Consider the following 24029-nt stretch of genomic DNA (forward strand, 5'->3'; position numbering starts at 1 on the left):
ATGCTTTGAAATATATCTGGTTTTGCAGCATTTTCTGTTTCATATGTCAATTGAGCTTGGGTTCAGGTATTTGAGTATGTATTATTGAGTGAGAGACATTACAAATGTCACTTGGCACGAGACAAATTCTTTTTTTCCCTAGTCCTGGGGCTTCAATTCAGGGCCTGGTTGTTGTCCCCAAGCTTTATTTGTTCAAGGCTAGTGTCCACTTGAGATTCAGCTCCACTTCTGGACCCTTTTTGGTGATTAATTTCTCCCTGGGTTGATTTTGGAACCATGATCCTTGTATCTCAGCTACCTTAGTAACTAGGATTACACACCTAAGCCATTAGTGCCCAGCTAAGACAAATCTTTTTTTGTTGCTTAGAGCAATTTTTGGAGCACTCCATATGTCTCCCATAGTGATATTTATTCCTTATGGGTCATGGTTATTATTAGTAAATTAGTCCTTTACATTAATCTTTAGTGTTTTCCCAGATTATGGGCTGTCATTATATTCCAATTTCAGAGAAACTGTAAATATCTTACTAACACATTTTTAAAGGCATTGTAAAACATGAGCACAACAAGATTCAGGAAGTTGGGACTGAATAAGAGTGAGAAACTCAACATAGGGGTGAAAGCATGGAGCTCACCTTGTATGTTTCTGTAGGCAAAGGGTCCTCAATTCAAGCCAGAAGCAGGAAACTCAGAAGGAAGCTCCTCATACTAGTGTTTTTTTTTTTTTTTTTTGCCTTCCTGGGGCTTGAACTCAGGGCCTGGGCACTGTCCTTGAGCTTCTGTTGCTCAAGGCTAGTACTCTACTACTTGGGCTACAGCACCACTTCTGTTTATGTGGTACCCAGGAATGGAACACAAGGCTTCATGCATGCAAGGCAAGCATTCTACTACAAAGCCACACTCCCAAGCCCCCCATATCAGTTTTGAAGTAATAATCAGTTGATAGGGCAAGCTAGGTTATCACTCAATTCCAGGCACTTTAAGAGTGAAAGAGGAAGTAAAACTAAACAGACAAGGCTATAGATATAAACCAAACCTGTCCTAGGCATATTGAGGGCCACAGTCAGATTGCCCTTCATCTTACTAATGTTACCTGGGTTAGAAGCAATGAGAGTTTTCATTGAACATTAACATTTAAGGCTTCAAAATTTCCAAAATAAATTATCAAAATATAATTTACAAAAATTTACATTTTGTTGGGCACCAAAGGTGGTTCTTGTTGAACTTATATTTTAGATATATTCTTCTGTTCAATGTTTAACCAAATATTTTCCTATTATTTGAAGAGAAGTGATTTAACTAGCTTACAATTTTCAGTATTAGAGCGCCATATTGAGATATTGATGTTATTAATATCATTTGGTATAAAATGCACATTAGTTGAAATGTAGTTTTATTCATGTTAGTTTCTCATGTTCTAATGATTATAAAGTTATTTTTTATTATAAACTAAAGTATATGCTTGTTTTTTTCAATTCTAGAATTGAATTCTAAATTAAATAAATTCTAGAATTCAAATTAAATACCAGTATTTTAGATGGAAAACCAACCAATTATATTTTAATTTATACTTTATAAAAGAATGCAACACCTAAAATCAGAATGTAAATGGTTTTGACATTGAACTCATTCTAAAAGATTAAAAAGCTATAGAAAATTACTTATAATTTATAGAAAGTAATTATATGCCAGGTTTCACTAACTAGCTCCCATTCACGTTCATTTTGTAAATATTGTGGCTCTGTCATTTATTTTGTAATGACTGAAATAGTTTGAAATAATATATATATTTAGAAATACATTTTAACAAATATATTGTTAAAATTTACAAATTAACTTTATATAGGACCAAAGTTTTAAATTAAATTTTCCTTTCTTTGAAAGAGAGAATTCAAAGTTTTAGCCACATAGACATTCGTGTATAATTTTGGCTCATGAATATTTGATTCCAAGTTTTGCAAAAGAAAAACAAATACTTTTTTGTTGGTTGTGGAGGTTGAACCCAGAGCCTGGGCACTATCCCTGAAAGCTTTTGCTCAAGACTAGTGTTCTACCACTTTGAGCTACAGTGCTACTTCCCGTTTTTTTTTTTTTTTTTTTTACTGATTTTGGAGATAAGTCTCACAGACTTTTCTGCCTGGCTGGCTTCAAACCACAAATCCTCAGATCTAAGCCTTCTGAGTAGCTAGGATTCCAGTCATGAGCAATTTGTGCTCACTAAAAATACTTTTCATTGTAGGCAGTGAGGAAAAGACCTGATCACATTTTATTATATAAAGATATTAGATAAATACCAGAACTATAGCTTCTCTATACTTGAAAAAATTAAACATAATAGCACAAAACTACTTGGCTCTAAAAGTAGAAGTCATAAAATTGTGAACTGCTTTATTTAGAATCATAATTAAGATAGTTTTTGCCCCTGTAAGATACCATAAACTGAACTTTCTACTCAATGTACATTGTTATATCAATGAGAGCACTTCTATACTTCCTTAAAGACAAGAACCAGCCTTTTCTGTCAGTGTCATAGCAAAACAAAGGCATTGGAGAATACAACATTCTAAAGGTAATATTTTCCCTGATAAGTCAAATTTGTTTGTGAACATTGTGAGAACTCATGTGCACAAACTGAGGTCTGAGAATAATTCTCATGTTTGAAATGTTCATTCTCTTTAAAGTATTATCCAAAGCACTTACAGATGTCACAATCCAACCATCATATGATAATTCTACCAGTGTTATAAAAGTGGAAACTATAACACCTGGAAGTTACCACTCACATGGTTAATAAAAAAGGTTATAACAATCTAAGTGGAGAAATAGCTGGTGCTGAAACTCAATTATCTACATGCTGCTATTGACTGGGACTTAGGAGTTACATATATTTCAGAGAGAAAAATACTTGAAATTATCCTAAAAGTTTATCGAATCTCAATCATAAAGAGCAGTAACTCAGTATTATAACTTGAAGGTACTTATGCTTGTCATCAAATAACATCCTATTACACTCAGTATGCATGCAACTACTAAGGTGTTTGAAAAAAAAAGTTATAAGGTTAGGGAAAGAATCACTTCTCAGGTTCTACATTAAAGAAAAATTTTCACTTTGGCTCTACAGAACTTACTATATACTAAAGAGATACAATACGAGTTTTATTTTTTAAGTGTTCATGGGGATAAAAATCCGTAAAAATAGAACTAAAAGGTATGAATGAAAGAAGTTATTAAACTCATGGCAGCATACTTACAAATGTAGCCACCGGATGTCGCTGTCGTCCATAAAATATGTAGCTTTTAGGAACAAAGCAGTAATCTTCTGGGTTTTAAGGACCAGGAAGTAGATATATAGTGAGATTTCAGCCATCCCGGTAAGAAAATGGAAATAAAGAACCGAGCAGGAAATGGTAGTGCGTGTGTGCGTTCCAGACGGAGTATTCATGGATTTGTAAAGCAAGACAAAGGTAGGCTATTGGTCTACATATCCAGCAGTCGCGGAGCCTGGCGGCTGCTGCTCTGGCTTCTGCTCCCCGCAATCTGGGAGGCAGGGAGCGGCCAGCTCCACTACTCGGTCCCCGAGGAGGCCAAACACGGCACCTTCGTGGGCCGCATCGCGCAGGACCTGGGGCTGGAGCTGACAGAGCTGGTGCCGCGCCTGTTCCGGGTGGCGTCCAAGGGCGGCGGGGACCTTCTGGAGGTAAATCTGCAGAATGGCATTTTGTTTGTGAATGGTCGGATCGACCGGGAGGAGCTGTGCGGGCGCAGCGCGGAGTGCAGCCTGCACCTGGAGGTGATCGTGGACAGGCCGCTGCAGGTGTTCCACGTGGAGGTGGAGGTGAAGGACATTAACGACAACCCTCCAATGTTCTCTGTAACAGAACAAAAAATCTTGATACCAGAAACTAGACTGCTTGACTCTCGATTTCCACTAGAAGGAGCTTCAGATGCAGATGTTGGAGAGAATGCAATGCTTACTTACAAACTCAGTTCAAACGAATTTTTCATTCTTGAGACTATGAACAAAAAAGACAAAGGCAAATTCCCAGTGCTTGTTCTGAGAAAATTATTAGATCGCGAAGAAAATCCTCAGCTTAAATTGTTGCTGATTGCAACTGATGGAGGGAAACCTGAATTTACTGCATCTGTTTCCTTATTGATCCTGGTGTTGGATGCCAATGATAATGCTCCCGTATTTGACAGATCTGTATATGAAGTGAAGATGTATGAAAATCAAGCGAACCAAACGTTACTAATATGGTTAAATGCTTCTGATTCAGATGAAGGAATAAACAAGGAACTGGTCTATTCATTTAGCTCTTTAGTCCCAGATCTTGTACGAAGGAAATTTCTGATAAATGAAAGGACAGGAGAAATAAGGATAAATGATGCTATTGACTTTGAAGACAGCAACAATTATGAAATTCAAGTAGATGTTACAGATAAAGGAAATCCACCTATGGCTGGTCACTGTACTGTCCTAGTTGAAATCTTAGATGAAAATGACAATTCACCAGAGATAGTTATCACCTCTTTGGCGCTCCCGGTAAAAGAAGATGCCCAGTTGGGCACTGTTATCGCACTGGTTAGGGTGTCTGACAAGGATTATGGAGAAAATGGGCAGGTGACCTGCTCCCTGACTCCTGCCACACCCTTCAAGCTGGTGTCCACCTTCAAAAATTACTATTCATTGGTGCTGGACAGCGCTCTGGACCGAGAGACCATCTCTGACTATAAGGTGGTGGTGACCGCGCGTGACGGGGGCTCGCCTCCGCTGTGGGCCACCGCCAGCATGTCGGTGGAGGTGGCCGACGTGAACGACAACGCGCCCGTGTTCGCACAGGCCGAGTACACGGTGTTCGTGAAGGAGAACAACGCGCCCGGCTCGCACATCTTCACGGTGTGGGCGCGCGACGCGGACGCGCAGGAGAACGCGCGCGTGTCGTACTCGCTGGTGGAGCGGCGGGTGGGCGAGCGCGCGCTGTCGAGCTACGTGTCGGTGCACGCGGAGAGCGGCAAGGTGTACGCGCTGCAGCCGCTGGACCACGAGGAGCTGGAGCTGCTGCAGTTCCAGGTGAGCGCGCGCGACGCTGGCGTGCCCGCCCTGGGCAGCAACGTGACTCTGCAGGTGTTCGTGCTGGACGAGAACGACAATGCGCCTGCGCTGCTGGGGCCTCCCGGCGGCGGCGGCGGCGGCGGCGGCGGCGGCGGCGGCGCGCGCAGCGAAGTGCTGTGGCGCTCGGTGGGCGCTGGCCACGTGGTGACCAAGGTGCGCGCGGTGGACGCGGACTCTGGCTACAACGCGTGGCTGTCGTACGAGCTGCAGCCGGCGGCGGCCGGTGCGCGCAGCCCGTTCCGCGTGGGGCTGTACACGGGCGAGATCAGCACCACGCGCGCGCTGGACGAGGCGGACGCCGCGAGGCAGCGCCTGTTGGTGCTGGTGAAGGACCATGGCGAGCCGGCGCTGACGGCCACCGCCACGGTGCTGGTGTCTCTGGTGGACAGCGGCCAATCGCCCAAGCTGTCTTTGCGTGCATCGGAGGGCGCCGTGGCTTCGGAGGCGACGCTGGTGGACGTGAACGTGTACCTGATCATCGCCATCTGCGCGGTGTGCAGCCTGCTGGTGCTGACGCTGGTGCTGTACGTGGCGCTGCGGTGCTCTGGGGCGGCTGTGGGGCGGAGCGAGGGCGCGTGCGCGCCTGGGAAGCCTGTGCTGGTGTGCTCCAGCGCGGTGGGGAGCTGGTCCTACTCTCAGCAGAGGAGGCAGAGGGTGTGCTCTGGGGAGGGCCCGCCCAAGACCGACCTCATGGCCTTCAGCCCCAGCTTTACCCCAGGTCCAGTGGCGAACATGGGAATGGAAGATCAGTCAGTTGGAGGGGACGAATCTGGGAAGGTGGGTTTTCACACTTTTACATATTGCTTTTAAATATTTTGTCTTGTTCCATTTCGTCCAGCATCTTGACCTGAAAATGTTTTTATTGTCTTGATACTATAATGCACAAATATTTCTAGTAATGCTTTGAAATGTCTTTTCACTTGAAGTTCTTTCATATTTCGTCTATCCTATCAGTGGTTCACTTTTCTTGGTACTTAATATTTTAAGGTTTAGTGTAGGCAGTATTTTTCCTCAATAAAACTGTGCATTTAGGATGCCTTATGATGATTTGATACCCACTCTTACAAATATTTCATTTATTCTTGAAATTAAACTTTAATTTGATCTCATTACATTAGCGAAATACTGCACACATGAATAACTTTCCGCATGATTTTCCCCATGATTGTTCAGTATACCAAAACTTAAATAACCTATCAGGTCCTCAAAATTCTGTGATTATCCTGTTCTTTAAAAGTGCAGTAATTTAGTCTGGCAGTTGTTACCCAGTAATTCTTTTGTTTTTTTTTGAGATTTTATAAATGTTTGAAGCCTTAAATTTTTATTGTTGTTTCAATAGTTTTGACCCCTTACCAGTTTGGATTATTCACTTTTCATCTAGAAGAAACAGTGTTCTAATTATTTATTTACTTTTTCCAGTTTTGCTTCACTCCTTTTGTTGGGCTTAGGCATTGGTTATAATAGCTAAGTATGGCATTTCAAGTTTAAGGAAGGTGTCCTGATCATGGTTAAGAATTGAGAGGATGTTTTCTGCTTGACTCAGACATATACTAGATATTGCAAATAAGGGAAACCATGGGACCTATGTTTTTTTGGGCCTGGCTTACTTCACTTAATATAATTTTTTCCAAGCCTTTCCATTTCCTAACAAATGGGGCAATGTCATTCTTTCTGATAGAGGCATAGAATTCTATTGTGTATATATACCACATTTTCTTGATCCATTCATCTACTGAGGGGCATCTGGGTTGGTTCCATATCTTAGCTATAGTAAATAATGCTGCAATAAACACAGTCGTGCTGGTAGCTTTAGTGTGGTCTTGTTTGTAAACATTTGGGTAAATGCCCAAAAGTGGGATTGCTGGGTCATAGGGTTGTTCTATGTGAAGTCTTTTGAGGAACCTCCATACTGCTTTCCAAAGTGGTTGAACAAGTTTACACTCCCACCAACAATGCAGTAAGGTTTCCTTCTGTCCACATCCCCTTCAGCATCTGTTGTTATATTAGAGTTCTTGATTTTAGCCATTCTAACTGGAGTGAGGTGGTATCTCAATGTTGTTCTGATTTGCATTTCTTTTATTGCTAGGGAAGTTGAGCATTTCTTCATGTGTCTATTGGCCATCCTTCTTTCCTCTTCAGAGAAGTTTCTCTTTAAGTCTTTTGCCCACTTATTTATTGGGCAGTTGTTTCTTTGAAGATTTGTTGTTGGGGGATTTAATTTTTTGAGTTCCAGGTATATTTTAGATATGAGATCCTTGTCCGTTGTATGGCTAGTGAAGATCTTCTCCCAATCCGTGGGCTTTCTATTGATCTTGCTAGCTATGTCCTTTGCCATGCAGAAGCTCTGCAATTTCATGCAATCCCATTTGTCCAACCTTTCTTTGATTTGTTGTGTTTCTGGCTCTCTATTAAGAAAATTTCTGCCTGTGCCAACAAGACCTAGGCTTTATCCTGTTCCATCCTGTAATGTTTTCAGAGTGTCTGCTTTGACTCCGAGCTTTCTTTCCTTTTTATCTTAAAAGATTGAATATGTTTTTCAGTGTGTGCTTCCAAATAACTTCTAACAAATTTTGGCATTTTTATGCAATGCCACCAAGATCATTGGGGCAGGAATTGAAGCATGTTTTCAGTTTTGATGCTTTCATTGGCCTGTCTAGACTCCAGCTGTTAGAAATTACTCTAGCTCTTTAAAGTAATGCAGAGTAAACACTTCACTTGAAACTAGACTAATAGGTTTATGAATGATATGTTTTAATCACAGATACTAGAGGTATTCCCTGAGTATCTTTTTTATTTTAAAAAATTGTTGGCTATTGTTGTGTTGGGGACTGGACCAAGGATCGAATACATAGTATACATACTCTCCCATTGAGCTATATTTCCAGTCCTACCTTTGAATATTTAGTACTATTTTAAAATTTCTTCTTTTTCTGTAATAAGAGCTGATTTTATTCAGAAGTATTTCTAAATCTGAGCTATTGACCTAATAGCAAGTTACATTTTGTCAATTTAATTGTTTATGCTACTTGGCTCTCTTTTTCATGTTCCTGTTTTAGTTATTTTTATTTTTCCTTCCTTTTGGAGGGACTTGCTATATAACCCAGGCTGATCTCTGCCTCACAAAATCCCAGTATTACAAGCTACCACACCTTACTTACTAGCATATTTTGAGACGAATAACTAACACATAGGTTATTGTGATACTATAATTATTAGCTATATGAAATCCTCAGGATTTGGAACTTGATGAATTGTATTTTTTGTCCAAGGTGGGGCTTGAACTCAGGGCTTAGGTGCTATCCCTAAGCCTCTAAAGGCTAGCTAAAGGCTAGCACTCTATTACTTGAGCCACAGTGCCACTTCAGGTTTTTGAGTGGTTAGGTGGAGATAAGCATCTCCCAAAACTTTTCTGCCTGGGTTGACTTCAAACTGTCTCATGAGTAGGCAAGATTACAGGTTGAGTCACCAGTGCCCAGCTGACAAATTGCATTTTGTATGTACTTAATTGGTGACAGAAGTCTTTTTTTTTTTTTTTTTTTGTCGGTCATGGGGCCTGACCTCTAGGCCTGGGCGCTGTCCTTCAGCTTTTCATCTCAAGGCTAATGCTCTACCACTAGAGCCACAGCACGGCTTCCAGTTTTCTGGTGGTTAATTGGAGATAATAGTCTTAAGGACTTTCCTGCCTGAACTGGCTTTGGACCACGATCCTCAGATCTTAGCCTCCTGAGTAGCTAAGATTACAGGTGTAAGCTACCCGCACCTGGTGGTGACAGAATTCTTAACACAGAAGTTTCATGTACATTCATTTCACTTCAGAGTCATTTCCAAAGAGACCAAATTATTTCAATCAGAAAACAGAGGAGTTTTTAAAAAAGAATTTCTTTGTTACTATCTCTGTGAATTTAGTTAACTCCCTGGGCTAAACTTTTTCCTGTTATTATTTTATGCAATATGGTGGCTTAAGACTTACATCTTCCATCATAGAAATAATTACAAGTAACTAGAACTATAAATGTAAGCATAGACTTATTATAATTAAATCACTGTCTTAAAAAGTGTTCAAAAGAAGACTGAAACTTACTTTTATATAAAATCTAAGATACTCTTGCCTATCCATATACAGTGGTTTCTTAGTAGGGAAATTTGAGATTTTCTAAATAGCTTCTATTTTACTGGATGTACTCAGATGTTAGCTAATTTGTTTCTTATATTCTTGAGAATAATTACAACTTTTTTCTTAAGGCAATACTGATAAAGTTTACTGCCATTGACAAAAGTTTTTATGAAAATGCTATTGTACTTTGGCTAAAAGCAGTAAATACGATTAAGTGAATGAGGATTGGAATAAACTTCGTATCCTAGTTTCTTCAAATTAATTCTGAGAAAAATTTGTAAATAGACAGATGTAATTGAAATTTATGGCATTTCTGAATGGAAAAGGACTATCTTTACAAGATAAACAATGGATACAATTCAGAGTGAATTTGTTCTACAGAATGGAAATGGCATATATTCACCTTTAGAAGATTGGGGGACTGGGAAAGTGGCTCAGTGGTAGAGTGATTGCCTTGCATGCATGAGGTGCTGGATTCCATTTCTCAGCACCACATAAGCAGAAAAAGCCAGAAGTGGTGCTGTGGATCAAGTGGTAGAGCGCTAGCCTTGACCTGAAGAGCTGAGGGACAGTTCCCAGGGCAAGAGTTCAGGCCCATGACCACCACCACCAACAACAAAAAAGAAGATACAGTGATTGGAAAGAAACTCTAAGGTGAGAGAAAATATACAGACTTGCTTAGAGATTGCAGGAGCCTAGGCTGGGAAAACTCATTAATGTCACAAGAAATAAAAAAGGAGGGATAGTAGCATATTGGCTTTTATTTGAAATTCCATTGTGCTGAGGTTGCTATATTGAGTTTTCATCTGTATAATCAGACCTTATGTTTAGGACATTTTAACACAGTAAAAAGATTAAGCAATGAAAAATTTCAGACTTCTAGGAATAGACTTGATAAGACGTCATTCAAAATGATTTCTTCTTAAAACTGAAAAAGAACCCCATCACCAACATTCTACAAATGTATTCAAATCGTTATACATGATAGTTCATGTAGAGAAGCAGTACATTCTCTTAGATGTGTATCCCCAATATGAAAAACTTCATGGAATTCTAATTGTAAAACAAAACCACTTTTAATACTCCACTGGTCCTATGAAATACAAAAGACTTTTTTAAAGCCCCTGAAGAAGGACATACACAAAAATGTAAAGGTTCTCAGAAAGCATCTAGAAGATAATTCAATAGCACTTACACTTTGAGCCACAGGATGCCGCTGTTCTCCAGGAAGAGTATATTATTTTAACAGAAGAAAGTCATTATCTGAAGATCAGAAAGAAAACTCCACTGTTCCGGTGCTTTAAAGACTCCCGATTCACCCATATTGTAAGGTTAGCTGGAACTTCGACAGGAAGATCTCAAGAAAGAGGTCTTAAAACAACTGCATTTGGCTATGAAATTTTGTTTTACTAATCAAAAGAGAGAATGACTTTAACTGCCAGACCTGGTGACCAGGGATCCCAGCGTCTGCTGCTCTCGCTTCTGCTCCTCGCTGCCTGGGAATCAGGGAGCGGCCAGCTCCACTACTCGGTCCCCGAGGAGGCCAAACACGGCACCTTCGTGGGCCGCATCGCGCAGGACCTGGGGCTGGAGCTGACAGAGCTGGTGCCGCGCCTGTTCCGGGTGGCGTCCAAGGGCGGCGGGGACCTTCTGGAGGTAAATCTGCAGAATGGCATTTTGTTTGTGAATGGTCGGATCGACCGGGAGGAGCTGTGCGGGCGCAGCGCGGAGTGCAGCCTGCACCTGGAGGTGATCGTGGACAGGCCGCTTCAGGTTTTCCACGTGGAGGTGGAGGTGAAGGACATTAACGACAACCCGCCGATATTTCCCGCGATACAAAAGAATCTGTTTATTTCTGAAAGCAGAGCTCTGGACTCTCATTTCTCACTAGAGGGCGCCTCAGACGCAGACGTTGGCACTAATGCTTACTTGAGTTATAATCTGAGCCCCAACGAGTATTTCTCCCTGGAAATTCCAACCAAGGACGCGCAGGTAAAACCTCTGGAATTAGTATTAAAAAAACATTTAGATAGAGAAGTAGCTTCAGAGCTTCGCTTGGTGCTTAAAGCAACGGATGGGGGCAAACCTGAGCTGACAGGAGCGGTGGAGTTACTTATCACAGTACTGGATGTAAACGACAATGCTCCAGTTTTTGACAAAGCAGTATATCGTGTAAAATTAGTGGAAAATGCAAGAAATGGTACCGTGGTGGTTAGGCCTAACGCCTCGGATTTGGATGAAGGTTCAAACAGTCACATTCTTTATTCTTTTGCAACCGATGTTTCTCCTAAGACTCGGGCTACTTTTCATATTGATTCAGCCAGTGGAGAGATTAAAGTAAATGGAAATATTGACTTTGAAGAAACCGAATTATGGAAGATTCAAGTAGAAGCAGTTGATAAAGGCAATCCTCCAATGTTTGGTCACTGCACAATCTTGGTAGAAGTCTTGGACATCAATGATAATGCTCCAGAATTGTTAGTAACGTCGCTGTCTCTCCCCATTCGAGAGGATGCCCCACTGGAAACCGTCATAGCCCTGATTAGTGTAACTGATCCTGACTCAAATGTCAATGGGCAAGTAACATGTTCCTTGAAGCCAGACGTGCCTTTCAAGCTGGTGTCCACCTTCAAAAATTATTACTCATTAGTGCTGGACAGCGCCCTGGACCGAGAGACCACCTCTGACTATGAGTTGGTGGTGACCGCGCGTGACGGGGGCTCGCCTCCGCTGTGGGCCACCGCCAGCGTGTCGGTGGAGGTGGCCGACGTGAACGACAACGCGCCCGTGTTCGCACAGGCCGAGTACACGGTGTTCGTGAAGGAGAACAACGCGCCCGGCTCGCACATCTTCACGGTGTGGGCGCGCGACGCGGACGCACAGGAGAACGCGCGCGTGTCGTACTCGCTGGTGGAGCGGCGGGTGGGCGAGCGCGCGCTGTCGAGCTACGTGTCGGTGCACGCGGAGAGCGGCAAGGTGTACGCGCTGCAGCCGCTGGACCACGAGGAGCTGGAGCTGCTGCAGTTCCAGGTGAGCGCGCGCGACGCTGGCGTGCCCGCCCTGGGCAGCAACGTGACTCTGCAGGTGTTCGTGCTGGACGAGAACGACAATGCGCCTGCGCTGCTGGGGCCTCCCGGCGGCGGCGGCGGCGGCGCGCGCAGCGAAGTGCTGTGGCGCTCGGTGGGCGCTGGCCACGTGGTGACCAAGGTGCGCGCGGTGGACGCGGACTCTGGCTACAACGCGTGGCTGTCGTACGAGCTGCAGCCGGCGGCGGCCGGTGCGCGCAGCCCGTTCCGCGTGGGGCTGTACACGGGCGAGATCAGCACCACGCGCGCGCTGGACGAGGCGGACGCCGCGAGGCAGCGCCTGTTGGTGCTGGTGAAGGACCATGGCGAGCCGGCGCTGACGGCCACCGCCACGGTGCTGGTGTCTCTGGTGGACAGCGGCCAATCGCCCAAGCTGTCTTTGCGTGCATCGGAGGGCGCCGTGGCTTCGGAGGCGACGCTGGTGGACGTGAACGTGTACCTGATCATCGCCATCTGCGCGGTGTGCAGCCTGCTGGTGCTGACGCTGGTGCTGTACGTGGCGCTGCGGTGCTCTGGGGCGGCTGTGGGGCGGAGCGAGGGCGCGTGCGCGCCTGGGAAGCCTGTGCTGGTGTGCTCCAGCGCGGTGGGGAGCTGGTCCTACTCTCAGCAGAGGAGGCAGAGGGTGTGCTCTGGGGAGGGCCCGCCCAAGACCGACCTCATGGCCTTCAGTCCTGGTCTTCCTCCTAGTTCAGTTTCTGGAGATAGTGGAGTCCAACAAGAGAACTTTGGGAATGTAAGTATAGTAATCATGGATTTTAATTCATGTGTTTATGTTGTTCATGTGGTTCATCAATTTATTATTTGAGTTAGTGGGTTTCATATATTTGTTTCATTTTAGTCTTTTTCTTGGAATGGCTTATTTAAGGTACACTGGAAATACTAGCTTATTTCCTTGCTTCTCACTACACTTACTATGAATATTCGTTGTGTACTGCTGCTGATATAGGAATTAAGTCTGCTGTGAAGATGGCTGAAATATAGAATAGAGGCACAGCTGAAGTCTACTTCTCATTTATGTAGAAAGTTTTTCTATTCTACCTGGTGTCTTCTAGTCCTTACTATGAATACATAGTCAACAGACTCAGCGATATTCAGTTTCATAATTTTTGTTTTCAAACATCATTTAATTCTTAACTTTAATAATATATAATGTATGATCCAACCACCATATTTTTGATGAATTTAATGTTTAATGGCATGCTTCTCAGAGATGGTGGTAGCAGTGAATAGAGGTGTCTCCTTGAGTTTGGAAGTGATCTTTCTTTTATGTCATTAATCTCTTAATATTTTCTTTTATTTTTTTTCCGGTTATGGGGCCTGAACTCTGGGCCTGGGCACTGTCCCTCAGCTCTTCAGCTCAAGGCTATCGCTCTACCACTTGAGGCACAGCGCCACTTCTGGCTTTTTTCTTTTTGCTTATGTGGTGCTGAGGAATTGAACCCAGGGCTTCATGCATGCAAGGCAAGCGCTCTACCACTGAGCCATCCTCCCAGCCCCTCTCTAAATATTTTCAAGCTTGTTTTCTTCATAGCCTTTTACTTTAAAGAGAACACTTTGGTGCTTCATTTTGAATAGGCTTATCTGATTGTTGAGTCCATTAATTTTCACCCCAGGTTTTTTTAATTTTAATTTTATTGTCAAGATGATATGCATAGTGGGTCCTAGGTTTAATGTACTATTTAGTACTTACTTAGAAGATTATAATTTGAGCATGAATCCCACTTATTTTTCTTCCATTCTTGGTAGTTGTCCTGAGGTTGTAAAGAAGTGATTAAGATAGAAAAAAACTGTATTTCTTTGTGCTTTGAATTTGAGAGTCTTCTCATGCATGGGGAAGTACTTGTCCCAATGGGTTTATGTGAGTTCAAGTTGCTGTTGAATGAGGTAAGAATAAGTGCCATGAAATATCAATAAAGGCATTTCCACTTGGCAATCATGATGTGGATCACACTTCAGAACTGAAGGTGGATAATGTAGATAAATTTATACTGGAGTTTGAACTCAGGTTCTCATGTTTGCTAAGAAGCCAGTCTTCTGTTGCATCGACATTTGTCCTTTTGCATACTGGTTATTTTTAGATTGGGTCTCACTTCCTGTTCTGTACTGCCTAGAGTGCAATTTATTATACTTCCCACAAAGTTAGGATGATAAGCATGTGCTATTTTTTGACAGTCATGGGGCTTGAGCTCAGGATCTGGGCACTGTCCCAGAGCATTTTTGTGTTAGGCTAGTGCTCTATCATGTAAGCCACAGCTTCATGTCTGGCTTTCTTTGGTGCTTTATTGCATATATGAGTTTCATAGACTTTCCTGACTGGGCAGGCTTTGAACTGTGATCCTCAGATCTCAGCTAGCTAGCTTTACAGGCATGAGCTACTGGTACCTGGCTCTTTTGGGTTCTAATTATAATTTTAATGTGAAGAAATAAGTTCTATCTATCTATCTATCTGGAAGTAAAAACCATAGATCAGTATGCACATATTGAAGGGAAAACCATGCTATAAAAATGGTGAAGTTAATAGAATAGCTGAAGTATCGGGGCAATTTCTGTCTTCAATGTTGAATTTGGGGAGGATACTATCTATGAAGATGAACATTAGGAAAACCTCCTATATTCTAGCTTATTTTGATAGAGTATTTTCATTGATGGCATTTTTTGCTTTTCATATAATGAACTACCATTTTGTAAGTTATTTGTATTTGCTTGATATGGTGTGAAGGGCTTAATATCTATTATTTCATTTAGTCCTTAGAATAATTTGCAAAGTAATGTACATATGACTCCAAATTTTAAAGATAAGAGAAGCTGTTATTTACCTACTTTTGTCCACCAAATTTGGCTGTCCTATAAATATACTTAAGAATTAGATTCATTCTTTCACTTTCTTTCTCCACGTGTGTGTGTGTGTGTGTGTGTGTGTGTGTGTGTGTGTGTGTGTGTGTGTGTGTGTGTGTGTGTGTGTGTGTGTGTGTGTGTGTGTGTCTTGAATTCAGGTAGGGCCTTCTGCTATTGCTAGGCTTTTTGCTCATGGCTGGTGTTCTAGCACTTAAGCCATACCTTAGTACTGAATTTTGCTGGTTAATTGGAGATAGAATCTCTTGGCTTTTTCTGCTAGGGCTGTCATTGAATCTCAATCCTCACATTTCAGTTTCCTGAGTAATTAGTATTACAAAGGCAAGCCACTGGCATGGAGCAAGCCATTCTTTTTTTCAAGGGAATGTAGAGCTTTATTCAGATCTTCTCTCTGTTCAATACATTGGTTGAGGACTTCAATACATTAGTTGCAAACTTTTTCCTCCAACTGTTCTCCAACTGTGATCCCCTGAACTCTGTCTTCCAAATAGACAGGATTAGAGGCTTGAGGACCTTTTGCCACGCAGTATCAAGATTCTTTAATGATAGCTTCATGGTGTTTACAGTATTGCATATTTTATTAACAATTTTAAGATAGTGGTTTCCTATGAAATTCTTTAGTTGTAAATAGGTCTTTATGGATCTAGCATTGTTTGCATCATACAAACCAAACAAATGATTTGAGGTCAAATAGCTCTGTTTACTTGAGTAATCCATGACAGAGCAGAGTCAACACCATTGAGTAAATTCTACAGTTTTGTTAGTACAATACTTGGAGAGAAATGTATAGTCTGATTTTGAATAATCTCTTGGGGTTCCAAGGTGGTTTCACATTTTATTTCTGTTTGTTTTCAGAAATAGCACTAGAATTACATGGCATATTAATAGATGATAATAAGGCCAATAGAATATAAGATGTTGTACTCTAATATATGATGAACAGGCAAAAACAGAATTTAAGACTAATTGCATTAGTTTAGTAAAAGTCAGGCACAATTGCATCTGCAAAGTCATTGGAACAATGAAGCTGATAAAATTTCTCCATATTGTCAATAGCCAGATTTTAGGCCTATTTACAAATATGAGTTCAGAAAGAGCAAAATATTTACTCTGGGAGGGGTTGAGATGGTAACACCTGAAATACCACAGCCCAAACATGCAAACAATGGATCATTACCATCTTACAGATTCAAACATCTAATCAAATTATTTAATGACGGGGTGTTCACTCAGTGCACTTTATATATAAATAAATTAATGTACTATTTGCAATTAACACTTAAAGTAGCATCTTGTTTTAATTCAAATGTGTGATACCATCATCTCTCCTAGGTTAAAATATTCAAGCTAGCATGATATTTATTCTGAATCACTTGTTTCTCTAAATTTTTGTTGCATCATTTCTTCTTTCCTCCCTAGTGTCAAGTGAATATGAAAATACAGGGAAAAATTTCAAGACTAGAAAACTAAAATCAACTATTCCTATTTATTACTTAGTACTGTATAAAATTCCATTCTAATCTTCAAGACAATAGTCATTTAGTCTAACTGCTTGCTTGTTTGACTATTTTCTATGGTTTAATAAATATCAGACACTGAGTAAAAATATATTCAAGAATCATTTCCCTTGAACCAAGGATTGATTTGTCATTGATTGCAAACTTGATCCTTCTACAACAAACCATTTCATCAGTATATCTTGATTGAATTAATGAAACCAAATTGCTTATGTGGAAAGACCAAATAGTACAGATATTTCCATGTTGATTTTAATTAATGATAATAAAATTCCAAAAGATTACTTCTGTAATATCATTGACTCTTATTTTGAAATCTTTTTTAAAAAAATGATTGTCGAGCTTGAACTCTGGACCTGGATGCTGTCCCTGAGCATTTCAGCTCAGGGTGAGTGTTCTACCACTTGGGTCACATCACCACTTCCGGTTTTCTGGTGGTTTATTGGAGATAAGAATTTCATGGACTTTCCTACTTTCTCAGATCTCAGCCTCTTGGGTAGCTAGGAATATTTAGATGTGAGGCACTGGCGCCCAGCTACATTTTGAACTCTTATACTATTAACAATGCAACTAATGTGAGAAATCACATTAATCACATCAATGAAAAATTCATCTTTATCAGATTTTTCCCATTTTTTATGTTTTCTATGTTTTAAATGACAAAATTCGAAGGCTTTTCTGATTGCTCTCTTGTTTTTAAATGGACATAAAGTTACTTGTAATTGAATGCAATAGCAAATCAGAAGAACATAGATATGGTATAGTGCACTATATACTTCAATATAAGTAAAAGAGAGTTTTTTGCATTTTCATGTCAAAGAAATGACAAATATTTAAAGTTCTGGATATGTTAATAACCCTGATTTGAGCATGACACAATAGATATATGTGCTGAAACACTGAGTTATACCACATATATATTTATACTAGTATTACTGGTCATCGTCAAGAAATTAAGAGTTTTGAGAAGGATCATTGGCATGGATAAGAACATAGCATGTAGAACATGAAGTCTAGGCCTGTAGCTCAGTGGTAGAACACTTACTGAATATACACAAGGCTCCCGGTTCAGCAAAAAACACTCCCCCCCCCCCCCACTGTCAAATGCATTTTCTTTTCCCCTGAGCTTCCTAGCAGCCTAAGTAACCAGGAAGGCTGGACTTAAGGGAATTCAAATTTGATATTTTTATATGCGGGACAAAGGCCTTCAGGAAATGGTTATCCTAGTTTTAACATGATATTTAAAAAACCATTTTTCCCTCTAAATATTTAGGGGAGCAAAAGAAAAATTAACTCAACGAAATAGAAACAATGTTTAAAATATGTTAGCCAAGAAATAAAGAGCTATTTCCATATGTATTTGGTGTGAATGTAACTTAAACTCTGAATATTTCATGAATAAGAATTTTGGAATTATTTACGGAAAAACGTTTACGAAATAGTGGGTGAAATGGAAAGTACTCACAATTTCAGGCACCAGGTGTCGCTCTTTACTTGAGGGAAAGAGTTCGGCCATAGCTTGGGCTGCACAGTCCGGCATTCAGCATAAGCTGAACGCTGTAAAAGGATCCTTTGAACCTTCTCAAAAATTCAGCGCGACATTAAACCTGAACTGAAGTCTCTGGTACTGTAAGTGTAAAGAATTTTTATTTTAGAAGCCAATTTCATATGCAATGGTAGGCTTTCAGAGAAGGGGATTGGGTAATCTGCGACTTCTGCTCTCGCTTCTGCTCCTGGCATACTGGGAGACCGGGAGCGGCCAGCTCCATTACTCCGTCCCCGAGGAGGCCAAACACGGCACCTTCGTGGGCCGCATCGCGCAGGACCTGGGGCTGGAGCTGACAGAGCTGGTGCCGCGCCTGTTCCGGGTGGCGTCCAAGGGCGGCGGGGACCTTCTGGAGGTAAATCTGCAGAATGGCATTTTGTTTGTGAATGGTCGGATCGACCGGGAGGAGCTGTGCGGGCGCAGCGCGGAGTGCAGCCTGCACCTGGAGGTGATCGTGGACAGGCCGCTGCAGGTGTTCCACGTGGAGGTGGAGGTGAAGGACATTAACGACAACCCGCCGGTCTTCTCTCTCAAAGAACAAAAGCTGCTGATTTCTGAATCTAAGCAACCCGAGTCCCGCTTTCCGCTAGAGGGCGCGTCTGATGCGGATATAGAAGAGAACGCGGTGCTGGCCTACAGACTGAGTCAAAATGAGTATTTTTCTCTGGAGTCACCAACAAATAGTAAGCAGATGAAAAGACTGTCCCTTGTATTAAAAAAGTCTCTGGATAGAGAAAAAATCCCGGAATTTAATTTGCTACTGACAGCTACCGACGGAGGAAAACCGGAACTTACAGGCACAGTTCAGCTGTTTGTTCAAGTCTTGGATGTTAACGACAACGATCCGGAATTTGATCAGTTAGAATATAGAGTAAAGCTGATGGAAAACATTCCAGAAGAAACTCTTGTGATAAAGCTGAACGCCACGGATAGAGATGAAGGAGTAAACCGCGAGGTAACCTACTCCTTGTTATCCATCAAACCCAATGGAAGACACTTATTTACACTAGATGAAAATAATGGAGAAATGAGGGTCAATGGATCTTTAGATTATGAAGAAAATAAGTTTTATGAAATTGAAGTGCAAGCCACAGATAAGGGGACTCCCCCAATGGCCGGTCACTGTACCGTTTGGATAGCAATCTTAGACACTAATGATAATTCCCCTAAAATCATCGTGAATTCTCTGTCCTTCTCAGTCCCTGAGGATGCTCAGCCCAGCACCGTGATTGCCTTGATTAGCGTGTCCGACCTTGACTCTGGGGTCAATGGGCAGGTGACCTGCTCCCTGACGCCTGACACACCCTTCAAGCTGGTGTCCACCTTCAAAAATTATTACTCATTAGTGCTGGACAGCGCCCTGGACCGAGAGACCACCTCTGACTATGAGTTGGTGGTGACCGCGCGTGACGGGGGCTCGCCTCCGCTGTGGGCCACCGCCAGCGTGTCGGTGGAGGTGGCCGACGTGAACGACAACGCGCCCGTGTTCGCACAGGCCGAGTACACGGTGTTCGTGAAGGAGAACAACGCGCCCGGCTCGCACATCTTCACGGTGTGGGCGCGCGACGCGGACGCGCAGGAGAACGCGCGCGTGTCGTACTCGCTGGTGGAGCGGCGGGTGGGCGAGCGCAGCGCTGTCGAGCTACGTGTCGGTGCACGCGGAGAGCGGCAAGGTGTACGCGCTGCAGCCGCTGGACCACGAGGAGCTGGAGCTGCTGCAGTTCCAGGTGAGCGCGCGCGACGCTGGCGTGCCCGCCCTGGGCAGCAACGTGACTCTGCAGGTGTTCGTGCTGGACGAGAACGACAATGCGCCTGCGCTGCTGGGGCCTCCCGGCGGCGGCGGCGGCGGCGGCGGCGGCGCGCGCAGCGAAGTGCTGTGGCGCTCGGTGGGCGCTGGCCACGTGGTGACCAAGGTGCGCGCGGTGGACGCGGACTCTGGCTACAACGCGTGGCTGTCGTACGAGCTGCAGCCGGCGGCGGCCGGTGCGCGCAGCCCGTTCCGCGTGGGGCTGTACACGGGCGAGATCAGCACCACGCGCGCGCTGGACGAGGCGGACGCCGCGAGGCAGCGCCTGTTGGTGCTGGTGAAGGACCATGGCGAGCCGGCGCTGACGGCCACCGCCACGGTGCTGGTGTCTCTGGTGGACAGCGGCCAATCGCCCAAGCTGTCTTTGCGTGCATCGGAGGGCGCCGTGGCTTCGGAGGCGACGCTGGTGGACGTGAACGTGTACCTGATCATCGCCATCTGCGCGGTGTGCAGCCTGCTGGTGCTGACGCTGGTGCTGTACGTGGCGCTGCGGTGCTCTGGGGCGGCTGTGGGGCGGAGCGAGGGCGCGTGCGCGCCTGGGAAGCCTGTGCTGGTGTGCTCCAGCGCGGTGGGGAGCTGGTCCTACTCTCAGCAGAGGAGGCAGAGGGTGTGCTCTGGGGAGGGCCCGCCCAAGACCGACCTCATGGCCTTCAGCCCGAGTCTGACTCCCAATTTGGATAGAGAAGACGAAAGAGAGAGACAGGAGTCAGGATGTAACCACCTTGCACAGGTGAGTTTTTTTTTTAAATATAAATTCCTCCTTTTCAAATGTGTGTGTTCAATTGTTTGGAATTCACTTTTGTGAAAAAATTTAATCTATTTTAAATTAAAAACAACAATGTCTCTTCAATGCTGGATAATTCCTATAGCTTGTCTTTTAATCATATAATCAGATGATGAAATATAAAATGTCTTGTTTTTTCAATTATCTGTGAGAAAATTGCATAATAACTGACAAAGATTACTTGTCTGCTTTGTTACTTGAGCAGAAGTAATCGCTTCTTTTTTGTGACCTACTCACACCATTTTATCTCTAATCATAATGATGTGGATGAGCACTGGGAGTCACTGGTGATGTTTGTTAGCAATGTTTTGCTGTGATTTTATTTTCATTTCATGAGATCAGTTGACCTTTGAAGAAAAGGCTTGTTTCAATTTGGGAACCCTCTTCATTTGCTCTGAAATGACTTACATTTTTTTTCTATTGGGTTGAGTACTCATAATGGTGCTACTGCTGTGGAACAACCAAATTCAGCATATTTGGAGAAAAAGAGGCAAATCTTGCATTCTAATCTGCTGCTTGCATTAAAATAATGTAATTTTTGTCTTGATTTTTCTCATGAAATGGCAAAATATTTGTCAAATACAAGTTAACACAAGACAGCTTCCAAAATAAACAAGGCAATTAAAATTCTTCAACCAAATAATGCACCATTGCTTAAGACATGCATGTATTAGTCATATATGAGCCATAATATCTGCTTTATCTGTTCATTAGTTTTTTATTTTTGTTGTTTGTAGGGCTTGAACTCAGGGCCTGGGCTCTGTCCCTAAGTGCTTTTGCTGTAGGCTAAGGTTTTACCACTTTGGGCCACAGTGCCATTTACATATTCTCACAGGGACTTTTCTACCTGGGCTGGCTTGGAACCATGATCCTCAGATCTTAGCCTCCTGAGTAGCTAGGGTCATAGATATGAGCAACTGGCACTCACTAGCTCCTCATTAGATTTCTTTACTACTTTTCCAGAAGTTTTCTCTATGAAGATAAATGCTTGCTGACAATTGTTGCATATATTTGATATTTTAATGGCTTTATTTCTAATGACTATCTTTAATGTTTGTTAGTTTTCCTTTCCATATGGGATAATCATATGAAAAGAGTGTGAGAAACATCGTTTATCCCTAGACTATTGTTCTTCTCTTTGACGCTAAGATGCTGTAGAGTGATGGAACCACAACACCTTTAAGGCTCACAAATGGCCATTTTCCCTTAACATACCAAACCATTTGCCACAGTATTTTTTTTGGGGGGGGGGGGGGGAGTCCGGTCGTGGTGCCTGAACTCTGGGCCTGGGCGCTGTCCCTCAGCTCTTCAGCTCAAGGCTAGTGCTCTACCACTTGAGCCACAGCGCCACTTCCGGCTGTTTTCTTTTTGCTTATGTGGTGCTGAGGAATAGAACCCAGGGCCTCAGGCATGCAAGGCAAGCGCTCTACCATTGAGCCAACTTCCCAGCCCTTGCCACAGTATTTTAAAGGAATGCATGCTGAAGCTCATTTCTGATTCTTGGGACAAGAACATCATAGTTCAGCATCAATTCAATAAAACCAGTTTCAAGTATTTAAAATTAGGCAATGTGATACAAAATATAAAACATCTTTGAGGGCTGGGAAGGTGGCTCAGTGGTAGAGCGCTTGCCTTGCATGCTCAAGGCCCTGGGTTCGATTCCTCAGCACCACATAAGAAAAAAGAAAAAAGCCGGAAGTGGTGCTGTGGCTCAAGTGGTAGAGCGCTAGCCTTGAGCTGAAGAGCTGAGGGACAGCACCCAGGCCCAGAGTTCAGGCCCCATGACCGGACCCCCCCCCCCCAAAAAAAAACAACCAAAAAACAAAAACAAAAACAAAATCTTTGAAGGAAAAGTGGTTAAATTATTATATCGATGTTGGAACCATGTAAAGATAATAAATGTGAATTTTATGTAGGTCATACATTATTGCCTATCCCTAAGTAAAGGTTGAAATTTAAGTTGAAATTTAAAAAAAGACATTGGGTTATTTTGATTAAATTTGATCAATCATTACTTGTGCATGACAAAAATAATTAATGAACTAATTTTTTAAAAAACAGATTTATGTTTAGTCTTCATAAGATTACATTCTTTAGTATAAAATTATAGCTCCATTTTATTTTCTAGTTCAACCTTGTGAAAGCTAAATTTAGAATTCTATTTCTTTAATAATTTTATTATCTCAAACAGTGTGTGAGAGCTACAAAATGCACTGTTTTTCATTAAAGTTCTTTTGCAATTATGGTATGCTGACATTTTTGAAAATGGAAAATATAGAATGAAAGACTTCATGATGACATTAGATAATATAAATAGTCTGGAAACACCAAAATTCAAACCTTTATCAAGTAGGCAGTTTTAGGATTGATTTATGCTTGTGGAACCATTCTCAGTTGTATTTTGCTTGTTGTTTTATCAAGGTCTCTCAGTTGTTATTATTAAATGTAAAAGGCTGGCAGAAAATTATGCACTTAGATTTTTTTGATGTGTACATTCATGAGCTTATGAAATCTACAGTTACTTGTTCACTGTGACATTCTAGTCTTGAGTTAATCAATAATATTATAAATGATTTTTTGATTCTCACTTGCATCATAGTCTCCATTCTGATTTTCTGAAGAGCAGTACATTCTGAGTAACTACTAATTGTCCTATAGAGGAAGATTTAGAGAGGAAATAAATATCAGATTTGGCTCCAAAATACTTGGAGGTCTTTTCTATATTAGTCTTCCATTGTCACTATAGAATGCTGTGAGATTTGGAAGCTTTGACTCAACATTTTACATGAAAAAAAATTCATCTTGCTAGAACTGAACTCCATAGAACTGATACTCAGGTTTTGCTTTAAAATGTTAGAGGAGTGAGAACTGTGGCCATAAAAGCCATCATAATTAAGCACCAAGGAACCAAAAGTAATAACACTTCACTTATTTTTTATGAATTCTAATATTTACTGGTTTATGACTAAAACAATTTAGATAATGAAATAATGGTTAGTTTTTAAACATTTTAGTTTCATTTATTCGATGGTATATAATTCCTTCCAAATGTTCTATAAACTGCTTCAAAAAGAATAAAAATAAAACACTGAATTGTAAGTCATAATCAGGCAGGAATTAGGTATATTGTTCTTTATATTATTCTCCATGATAGTTAAAGAATAGCTTCAATCAGGCCATATTTCAAAGATTAGTGATAAGCTTTGGAT

General features: G+C 42.1%; 4 protein-coding genes across 4 annotated transcripts in view; all 4 read left to right on the top strand.

The window, feature by feature from the left end:
• The window catches only part of LOC122118215 (protocadherin alpha-C2), a 153777-nt gene that overhangs the window by 4261 nt on the left and 125487 nt on the right, over positions 1–24029 (top strand). The window lies entirely within an intron of this gene.
• On the top strand, positions 2784–5923 carry LOC122118009 (protocadherin alpha-10-like). The gene is made up of 2 exons (XM_042691863.1): positions 2784–2814; positions 3501–5923. The coding sequence occupies exons 1-2, from the start codon at positions 2784–2786 to the stop codon at positions 5921–5923; spliced, it is 2454 nt and encodes an 817-aa protein (XP_042547797.1).
• Positions 10653–18299, top strand: LOC122118010 (protocadherin alpha-10-like). Its single transcript, XM_042691864.1, has 2 exons — positions 10653–13046; positions 18126–18299. Exons 1-2 carry the CDS (start codon positions 10653–10655, stop codon positions 18297–18299), a joined length of 2568 nt encoding a protein of 855 aa, XP_042547798.1.
• Positions 18357–21978, top strand: LOC122118012 (protocadherin alpha-11-like). The gene is given in 3 exon segments (XM_042691866.1): positions 18357–19862; positions 19864–20766; positions 21943–21978. Coding segments are annotated over 3 exon segments (2445 nt in total).

The sequence above is a fragment of the Dipodomys spectabilis genome, unplaced genomic scaffold (genome assembly GCF_019054845.1).
Source record: "Dipodomys spectabilis isolate Male_0828 unplaced genomic scaffold, ASM1905484v1 ptg000147l, whole genome shotgun sequence".
NCBI lineage: Eukaryota > Metazoa > Chordata > Mammalia > Rodentia > Heteromyidae > Dipodomys > Dipodomys spectabilis.

Bases quoted from the DNA above. Each gene is read 5' to 3' on its own strand.
- LOC122118009 (XM_042691863.1), top strand. From the start codon at position 2,784: ATGGTTAATAAAAAAGGTTATAACAATCTAA. The intron at 2,815-3,500 runs GTGGAGAAATAG...GCAGTCGCGGAG, and splicing joins AAAAGGTTATAACAATCTAA to CCTGGCGGCTGCTGCTCTGG.
- LOC122118010 (XM_042691864.1), top strand. From the start codon at position 10,653: ATGACTTTAACTGCCAGACCTGGTGACCAGGGATCCCAGCGTCTGCTG. The intron at 13,047-18,125 runs GTAAGTATAGTA...TTTACGAAATAG, and splicing joins AACAAGAGAACTTTGGGAAT to TGGGTGAAATGGAAAGTACT.